The 10236-nt window shown below is 44.4% G+C and overlaps 1 protein-coding gene across 3 annotated transcripts in view; it reads left to right on the forward strand.

Moving 5' to 3' along the window:
• Window positions 1-9918, forward strand: part of CLIC1 (chloride intracellular channel 1) — a 62623-nt gene extending 52705 nt beyond the window's left edge. For all 3 annotated transcript variants that reach the window (XM_056540541.1, XM_056540542.1, XM_056540543.1), the window contains 4 exons: window positions 2092-2217; window positions 3119-3225; window positions 7119-7300; window positions 9255-9918. In XM_056540541.1, coding sequence (XP_056396516.1) covers window positions 2092-2217; window positions 3119-3225; window positions 7119-7300; window positions 9255-9416 — 577 coding nt within the window. In that variant the 3' untranslated portion in view covers window positions 9417-9918. The remainder of the gene's footprint in view (window positions 1-2091; window positions 2218-3118; window positions 3226-7118; window positions 7301-9254) is intronic.
• The last annotated feature ends 318 nt before the right edge of the window (window positions 9919-10236 follow it).

Consider the following 10236-nt stretch of genomic DNA (forward strand, 5'->3'; position numbering starts at 1 on the left):
CCTGGCTGTTTCAAAACTACAACTCCCAGACAACCAGCCACTGTCTGAGCATGCTGGGATTTGTAGTTTTGCTAAATATTTAAGGGCCACTGATTGGAGGTCACTGTGTTAGATGGCTGGTCACTCGGCACGGTTTTGTGTTTTGACCAACATTTATCTGATATTGTGGTTGTTCTGTATAATAGTTCAGTCTCTTTTTACAATTATATTATATAAAGGGGGTTGTCCAGGATTAGAAAATCAAAGCAGATTTATTAAAAAAATAAAAAAAGAAAAAGAAAAAAGAAAAGGCGCCACACCTGTCCTCAGGTTGTATGTGGTATTGCAGTTTCATTGAAGTGAATGGAGCCAGGTTGGAAATTAATTTTAGATTTTTTTTTTTTTGCTGACTTATCCACGCCATGGAGGGCACAACATAAAGTGAACACGCCATGAGACCTTTAGATAAGGAGAGTTACAGTGAACAAGGCGAGAATGTATCGGGGCGTTGATAAAGGTGGCTATTTCTCCCAATCCCTCAGTTCACATGAACACTCGTCCCGGCCGAGAGTTCGTGTCCTGAATGGAGAGAGAATGGGTCAGCCGCTGCCAGGCTTTTCTGGATGGGCCAATTGAAATCCAACATGCCTGTTGGGGTAGAGTTGGGAGGACACCCCTTTACCCCCTGATACACATTAGATGGCCTTAAGAGCTGCGGAATTTCCAAGTAGAATTCTGCTTTGAAATTCCGCCGCAGCGGAGTCTTATTGCCGTCCGAAAATTCCTCAGTGTGAACCTAGCCTAAGGAAAGGATGGATTCCGGAAAAGCTGTTTGAAGTGCAGGTGACCTAGAACATCATTTATTTATTATAATTTTTTATAAATGGTCTCAGTAAAAAATAAACCAATGCTTTGTGTCTACAGCACTTGTGCAGGGACCTATGGCTCTGCAGCACTTGTGCAGGGACCTATGGCTCTGCAGCACTTGTGCAGGGACCTATGGCTCTGCAGCACTTGTGCAGGGACCTATGGCTCTGCAGCACTTGTGCAGGGACCTATGGCTCTGCAGCACTTGTGCAGGGACCTATGGCTCTGCAGCACTTGTGCAGGGACCTATGGATCTGCAGCACTTGTGCAGGGACCTATGGATCTGCAGCACTTGTGCAGGGACCTATGGATCTGCAGCACTTGTGCAGGGACCTATGGATCTGCAGCACTTGTGCAGGGACCTATGGATCTGCAGCACTTGTGCAGGGACCTATGGCTCTGCAGCACTTGTGCAGGGACCTATGGCTCTGCAGCACTTGTGCAGGGACCTATGGCTCTGCAGCACTTGTGCAGGGACCTATGGCTCTGCAGCACTTGTGCAGGGACCTATGGCTCTGCAGCACTTGTGCAGGGACCTATGGCTCTGCAGCACTTGTGCAGGGACCTATGGCTCTGCAGCACTTGTGCAGGGACCTATGGCTCTGCAGCACTTGTGCAGGGACCTATGGCTCTGCAGCACTTGTGCAGGGACCTATGGCTCTGCAGCACTTGTGCAGGGACCTATGGCTCTGCAGCACTTGTGCAGGGACCTATGGCTCTGCAGCACTTGTGCAGGGACCTATGGCTCTGCAGCACTTGTGCAGGGACCTATGGCTCTGCAGCACTTGTGCAGGGACCTATGGCTCTGCAGCACTTGTGCAGGGACCTATGGCTCTGCAGCACTTGTGCAGGGACCTATGGCTCTGCAGCACTTGTGCACTGGCCTATAGGACATCTTTTCACAATGACTTAATAGAGCAGGCGTGTGCATGCTTGACCATTGCTCCATTACAACAGCCCCTAAGGTAAGAACAGCAGCTATCAGTCATGTTTATCATACGTTGCAGCTCTTTTTTTTATTTTTTTTTTGGCATTGTCATTTATACTATATCCAACGGCGGACACTTTTTGCACGGTTATTTATGTAATTTAGCTTAGTGTTTTGGAAGATCCAGTATTTCAGGTTTGGCGGCCTGTAGAAGATATGTGGTGATGCAACCGCGCTCCTCCAGTCCTGATTCTGTTTGGTCGAGTCATTGTTGTCTCCATTCTGACTTGTCTTTTATGTTTTTTTTTTTTTTTTAGGAAGCCAGTAATCCTGAAGGATATCGCACCCGGAGCTCAGCCACCTTTCCTATTGTTCCGAGGAGAGGTCAGAACAGACACCAATAAGATAGAGGAGTTCCTGGAGGAGACCCTGTGCCCCCCAACGTAGGTCACAACAGCAAAATTGTATAAAGGACCTTAGACACCACCTAGGGCCCAGCTATGGCAGCCATTTTTGTGGGCTAAACCAATATGCTGCTTTCTAAACAATTAAAAGGGATTGTGCAGTGAAAAGTAATTTATCCACTATCCACACGATAACCTAGGAGTGTGCCAGCATCAGCAACCTAGGAGTGTGCCAGCATCAGCAACCTAGGATTGTGCCAGCATCAGCAACCTAGGAGTGTGCAAGCCCAGCTGCAACATTTGTGGGCAAATGCTGTATACTTCCATGCCCGGCTATGACTTATCTTGTATCCAGGCGACAAGAGTACTAGAGCAGTGTTTTCCAGACAGTGTGCCTCCAGCTGTTGCAAATTTACAACCCCCAGCATGCCCGGACAGCCTTCGGCTGTCCGGGTATGCTGGGAGTTGTAGTTTTGCAACAGCTGAAGACACACTTTTTTTTTTTGGCGGGGGGGGGGGGGGGGGGGGGGTACACTATTCTAGAGCCTCTATTCATCCTTTCAATTGTATAGTTTTTCCTAATAAACTTATAATTTTGCTCTTATATTACGGTATATATTATCATTAAATCAACTTTCTTGGTGCATTGTGTTTATATAATTTTTAATTTTTTTTTTTTATATTGTCAATGTATTTCTTATGACCAGTCGGATTTTCTTTATTATTTATTTATTTTTTATTACCCCCCCCCCAAATATAATTGCATGCATGTTTTCGACATTCTTTAAAAACCCTTTTGTAGTATTGGCTGATTTATGCGTCCTATATGCATAACCCAAACAAACGGAACACAATGAAAGTATTGACTAAAACTAGGACGTGCTCGCTCAGCCATACTGCATTTCATTTGCATCTGACCTATTGTATATCTCTTGCTCAGATACCCAAAGTTGGCTGCCAAAAACCCTGAATCCAACACCGCTGGACTCGACGTCTTTGCCAAATTCTCGGCCTACATCAAGAATTCCAACCCTAGTGTAAACCAAAGTAAGTGCAAATAAGTGCTGAAAGACTGGGGTTACCCATGTTGTCCTCTGCATAGTGGCAAAACACAACCTTCACCTCTAAACTTGGGAGTGGTTGCTCAACAGGGGATGTAGGTTCCATATGGGCTGTTTATATCACTATTATGGGGTCCCTGGAGCCGGGGGGGGGGCTAATTGGTTTCTGCATCACTTGTGGTGAGAATCACAGAGAGAGAAAATATAAAGCAGCTTTCCCATAGTCTTGATAAAATATCTCCTGCTATTTTCTGTGAACAGCACTTGTGCAGACCAATGTGTCTCCATGGTAACAGACTACAAGAAAGCCCTGCGTAGTCTGGCCCTGCAAGTCAAGTGTTATTCCACTCCTTTTTGTTTCTTTTCTGTTGTCTGTGGGTTACCAATACCATGGGCGAAGTTAGAGTAGAGCAATTAAAGGGGTGTTCCAGGAAAAAACTTTTTATATATATATATATATATATATATATATATATATATATATATATATATATATATATATATATATATATATATCACATATACTGGCTCCAGAAAGTTACAGATTTGTAAATTACTTCTATTAAAAAATCTTAATCCTTTCAATAATTATCAGCTGCTGAAGTTGAGTTCTTTTTTTCTGTCTGGCAACAGTGCTCTCTGCTGACATCTCTGCTTGTCTCGGGAACTGCACAGAGCAGAAGAGGTTTGCTATGGGGATTTGCTTCTAAACTGGGCGGTTCCCGAGACACGTGTCCTCAGAGAACACTTAGATTTAAAAAAAAGAACAACTCAACTTCAGCAGCTCCATAAGCACTGAAAGGATTAAGATTTTTTTAATAGAAGTAATTTACAAATCTGTTTAACTTTCTGGAGCCAGTTGATATATATAAAATAGTTTTTTCCTGGAATACCCCTTTAATGACTGTAGGATCAGACTACACCATATTTATTTGTAGTCTGTAACCATGGAGATGCATAGGTCTGCTTAGGGGCTGTATACACAGAAGAGTGTAAAGTTTTGTTATTTCTAAAGTAAGTGCAAAACAGTAGGGTCATCCAAGTGGGCAAAACAGAACCTCCACCTCCCAAAGTTAGGATTGGATTCTCATCCGAGAGCATATGTTCAACATGGGTAGCTCATATTGCGTGGTTCCCGTCTCCATGAGCCCTACAATGTTGAGATTTAAAGGGTTACTCCACTGTAAAACTATTTCTTTTTAAATCAACTGGTGCCAGAAAGTTAAACAGATTTGTAAATGACTTCTATTAAAAAAATCTTAACCCTTCCAGTACTTATCAGCTGCTGTATGCTCCAGAGGAAGTTATCTTCTTTTTGAATTTCTTTTCTGTCTGACCACAGTGCTCTCTGCTGACACCTCTGTCCATGTCCGCAACTGTCCAGAGCTGGATAGGTTTGCTATAGGGATTTGTTCCTGCTCTGGACAGTTCCTAAAATGGACAGAGGTGTCAGCAGAGAGCACTGTGGTCAGGCAGAAAGGACATACAGCAGCTGATAAGTATGGGAAGGATTAAGATTTTTAAATCGAAGGAATTTACAAATCTGTTTAACTTTTTGGCACCAGTTGATTTAAAATAAATTAAAACCTCTCCAGCGGAGTACCCCTTTAACCCCATTATCCCAATAGGCCTTAGTAGGAAAAAGGTGAACAAGCAGCAGAGTGGTTGTGGTTTGGTAGAGTAAATCGGCACCAGTGTAGCCCCAATTTTAATAATTGCTATCGGGCCCCTTCTATCCCAATGTACACCCTTGGCCTAATGGAATAGTCAGATTAGACAGAAGACAGTCAGCAGTCTAGTTAGATTAGTGTTTCCCAACCAGGGTGCCTCCAGCTGTTGCAAAACTACAACACCCAGCATGCCCGGACAGCCGACGGCTGTCCGGGCATGCTGAGAGTTGTAGTTTGGCAACAGCTGGAGACACCCTGGTTGGGAAACATTGCTGCAAGCTGAGTTGTTAGGAATACAGACACACAGGCTGGGAGTTGTAGTTTTGCAACAGCTGGAGGCACTTTGGTTGAAAAATGCTGTGTTAGTTAGAAGCTTCACATTTACTGTAGAAAAACAAAGGCCCCGCCATTATCAGTCCAAACCACAAGTTCCTCTTTACACAAGTGTTTGCTGACTTGCTGCTGTTTCCGAAGTCTGTGTAGCACATGAGGTCATATCTAACTTTAGGGAGTTTCCTCCATTGCAGAAGCCTTCACACCGTGTGGATTTCTAGACAAAACCAGAAATGGATGTTGGAACGGTTTAAACGCTTCATGTTGGGGACACCCTTTTTACACATTCATAGTTTGGTGACACACTCTTTGCCGCACTTCCTTCAGCATGTTTCACATTGCGCGTCCTATGACACTCAACACAATACCACTATCTGCATTAGGATGGGTCCACACCATGTTTTGGGCCTACGGCTGCCGGCAGGAGAATTTAAAGTGTAAAAGTTTTTTTTAAATTTTTTTTTTTTTTACATTACTTCTATCAAAAAATATTAATGCTTCCAGTACTTATTAGCTGCTAAATACTACAGAGGAAATGGTTTTTCTTTTTGGAACACAGTGCTCTCTGCTGACATCATGACCACAGTGCTCTCTGCCGACATCTCTGTTCATTTTAAGAATTGTCCAGAGAAGGAGAAAATCCCCATAGCAAACATATGCTGCTCTGGACAGTTCCTAAAATGGACAGAGATGTCAGCAGAGAGCACTGTGCTTGTGATGTCAGCAGAGAGCTCTGTGTTCCAAAAAGAAAAACATTTTCAACTGTAGTATTCAGCAGCTAATAAGTACTGGAAGCATTAAGATTTTTTAATAGAAGTAATTAAAAAAAAAAATTCCACCGGAGTACCCCTTTAATTATTGTTATTTACTAGAGATGAGCGAATTTACAGTAAATTCGATTCATCACGAACTTCTCGGCTCGGCAGTTGATGACTTTTCCTGCATAAATTAGTTCAGCTTTCCGGTGCTCTGGTGGGCTGGAAAAGGTGGATACAGTCCTAGGAAAGAGACTTCTAGGACTGTATCCACCTTTTTCAGCCCACCGGAGCACCGGAAAGCTGAACTAATTTATGCAGGAAAAGGCTGGGTTCACACCACGTTTTGTTAAATACGGCTCCCGTATACCCCTGGGAGGAGGGGGGGGCGGGGCTTAATCGCGGGGCCCGCACTCAGCCGTATTCGGGAACCGTATTTAATGTATGTCTATGAGCCGACCGGAGTGAACCGCAGCCTCCGGTCGGCTTCCTTTTCGGCCGTATGCTTTTTTTCCGACCGCAGGCAAAAACTTGGTCGACCACGTTTTTGCCTGCAGTCGGGACACCGCATACGGCCGAAAAAGCAGCCGACCGGAGGCTGCGGTTCACTCCGGTCGGCTCATAGACATACATTAAATACGGTTCCCGAATACGGCTGAGTGCGGGCCCCGCGATTAAGCCCCGCCCCCCCTCATCCGAGCCGTATTTAACAAAACGTGGTGTGAACCCAGCCTAAGTCATCAACTGCCGAGCCGAGAAGTTTGTGACGAATCGAATTTACTGTAAATTCGCTCATCTCTATTATTTACATCTACTGATGGTAACCTACTTGCTTGTAGCATAAAATCGTGTTGTATTTGTAATAGGTAAGTCGTTTTTCCAGTTGCTTCCTGGATTGAATCTGAACAAGCGGAGCTGTGATATAAAGCAAGGGGGGGAGCACAAAGCAGCAGCCGTAGCTTCAGGGATGGATTAATTAGACATTTTCTTGTTACTAATAGCAGTATAGTATTCCATAAGTCAGGATGTAGGTATTGTAGCCTTCCTCTGATCACCGTCTTCTTATATGGCGCCACTTTTGTATAGCGCCATAGAGTAACCCCTGATCTTCTACCCCTTAGCTCTGGAGAAGGGACTCATGAAGGCTCTGCGGATTCTGGACAATTACATGAACACTCCTCTTCCGGATGAAATAGACGAGAACAGCGCAGAGGACGAGAGCGTGTCTCACCGCAAGTTCCTGGACGGAGACGAGCTGACGCTAGCCGACTGTAACCTTCTCCCTAAGCTGCACATTGTACAGGTGAGATGGCGTCCGTGCGTGTGTCTCACAACTTAATCGGGTGTATCGTACCGTGTGGCTACTGGGTTTGCCTTTTTTATTTATTTCTTAGGCCGCATTCACACCACGTTTTTGTAATACAGTTCCCGTATACCCTTTCAATGTTAAAACCGTACGGAACCGTATTGAAAACCGTATGCACTGACTCTCCATTGAAAACCGTGTGCCAAAAGATGCATCAGGTTGTGTCCGTTTTGCGTCTTATACGGTTCTGTCAGTTTTTTTTTTCCTGTACTCAAAACCGTAGCCTACCACTGTTTTTGGTCCGGGTGAAAAACCGTATTGAAAGGTATGTTTTTTTAAATTTATTTTATTTTTTTACATGGGAGTCAATGGGAACCGCATAGAACTGTATGTGCGTACGGTTCCATCCGGTTTTCACCATACGTTTTTTGACTTTGCACAGTTTTTTTTTTTTTTTTTTTTTGGGAATTTTAATCAAACAAGTAAAACTTTATTCATAATGGAGTGAAAAGTTAAAAACTTATATGTTTCTTGAAAAAACGGATGCAACCGGACATAAAATTTGTACACAAGTTTTGATACAGTTTGGTCCGGTTTTGAGGAATCTGTTTTTCATTCAAAAACCTGATACGGGAACTGTATTGCAAAAACGTGGTGTGAACCCACACGTACAGATTTTCAGCGTATTTTACGCTGCAGATCCGCTGGTGTAGGCCCCGCTCTATGCTGCCTTTACATGTGCCTGCTCGTAGAGGCAATACGCCGCCACCAGCAGACACACAGCGATGTGCGAGTCGCAGTATACTCGCACATGGCAGGAGGTCTCTGCCTGGCTCAGTGCAGGGAGAGCGGCCGCGATGTGCGAGTACGCCGCGCACATCGCTGCAGTGTGTCTGCATATTGCCGCCAACAGCAGGCACATGTAAAGACAGCATAGAGCAGGGCCTTCACCAGCGGATCCGCAGCTAAATACGCTGCGAAAATCCGCGCTTGTGAACGTACCCTTAGGAGGTAAGGCAAACTGGGCGATTGTCTAGGGACCTGGTTGACTAGGGGCACCCACAGAGCAATCTAAAGTTGTCCCTAGCTATTGTGGATGCAAAGTTAGCAAATGTACACAGGCTTTGGTGGCCAGGAAGGGGGGATCTGTCCTAAACGTAGTAGTAGTACAAATAGGTGACTTTTTAGTATGGAGTCGTTGTGCACTAGGCAGGCTCAGAGTTGTCATTTGCTCTAAGACCAAAAGAGATTTAGTCTACTAGGAGACAATCGGGTACTCCAGGGTACTGAACTTTAGACCAGTGTTTCCCAACCAGGGTGCCTCCAGCTGTTGCCAAACTACAACTCCCAGCATGCCCGGACAGCCTACGGCTGTCCGGGCATGCTGAGAGTTGTAGTTTGGCAACAGCTGGAGGCACCCTGGTTGGGAAACACTGCCTTAGACACTAATCCCCTATTCACAGGATAGAAAATAGGTTTCTCGTTGCAGGGGGTCCGACCGATGGGGACCACTTCCCACTGGCAATCTTCTGTAGGGGGCCCCGGCTATTTAGCCGTGCTCGGTATGCTCCAGTCCCCACCTTTCTGGATGAGAGCAGGTGACTGGTCACCAGTCACAGCGATATCCCACCTTGTCCTGGAAGTTGAGGGACCAGAACGTGCCGAGTACAGGTAAGTAGCCGGACCCCTGTACAGATTTCCCTTCACAACAGGCGGTGAACAGCCAAAGCCAGAGAAGTGAGACACCTAGTGGCCAAGGGTTGTAAACATCGTAATCCCTTTTGCAGTCCTCCCCTTATTTACTGGATAAGGGTGTTTTTTTTTTTTGTGTGAATTTGCCGAGACAAAGGTCCGATTTACTTATATAGCTCTCCTTCTTCCTTCCAATGACTCTAATCCGTGTCTTGCCGACCCTTGAAATCTCCCGTCTCCCCCTCTGCTCTTTTTTCAGGTGGTCTGTGAGAAGTATCGAGGCTTTAAGATCCCAGAAGCGTTCACTGGAATCCATCGCTATCTCACAAATGCCTACAAGCGGGAAGAATTTCTCAGCACGTGCCCGGCCAAAATCGAAATTGAACTTGCATACGCCCAGGTGGCCAAATGCCTCAACTAACCAGCCTGCTCTTCAAAGGAAAGAGGAACCTCTTCTATTTAAACACCTAATAGTAAAAAAAACAAAAAAAAAAAGAGGAGAAAAAAAGCCCTAGCTTTTTATTCCTTTAGGTAGAACAGAGCATCGATTGGCCTGTCCGACCACCACCTAATAAATCTGCCCCTTGTGACACCCACCTCATCTTAGGGCACCTAAGTGTAGTTTTCAGCACCACCTCTAGTTGGCAGTGTCTATGGTAAATTTTTAGGACTCTTCTTGCTCATAGGGCAATACATATACCGTTCATAGAGGGGGATTCGTTTCTGATGTGCCTTATGGCTATATATATATATTTTTTTTTTTATTGTTTGTGGCCTATTTAGAAGTAAAATAATTTTGTATGTATTTTTATGTTGCCATCATTCCACTAGATGGGCTTGGACAATCAAATCTTAATTCCTGTTAACTTCCATATATTCAGCAGTCCATATAGACAAAAAAAAAATAATTTTTTTTATTTTTTTTTATTTTTTTTTTTTTAACTAGAATTATGGGATGTCGTGCTAAGGCAGGTGACATCCCCCGTGTGCCACAAGTGCCTTTTTTAATACCCTCTGAGCTGTAAATATGAGGACAAGGGACCAACTTTCTATAGGGGACCCCATATGTATTTTTCCTGATAGAGAAAATTCTGTAGCATTTTTGCCCCCTTATAAAAAATACAACCCATAATTATATTTTCTAACGAATTATGGGTTAATAACGGAGGTACCTCATTCAGGACCCTCATCTATTAACTATAGCAAGAGACCAACTTCAAAAAGTCACTGGTAACAGGGAC

The sequence above is a fragment of the Hyla sarda genome, chromosome 9, assembly GCF_029499605.1.
Source record: "Hyla sarda isolate aHylSar1 chromosome 9, aHylSar1.hap1, whole genome shotgun sequence".
In the NCBI taxonomy this organism is placed as follows: domain Eukaryota; kingdom Metazoa; phylum Chordata; class Amphibia; order Anura; family Hylidae; genus Hyla; species Hyla sarda.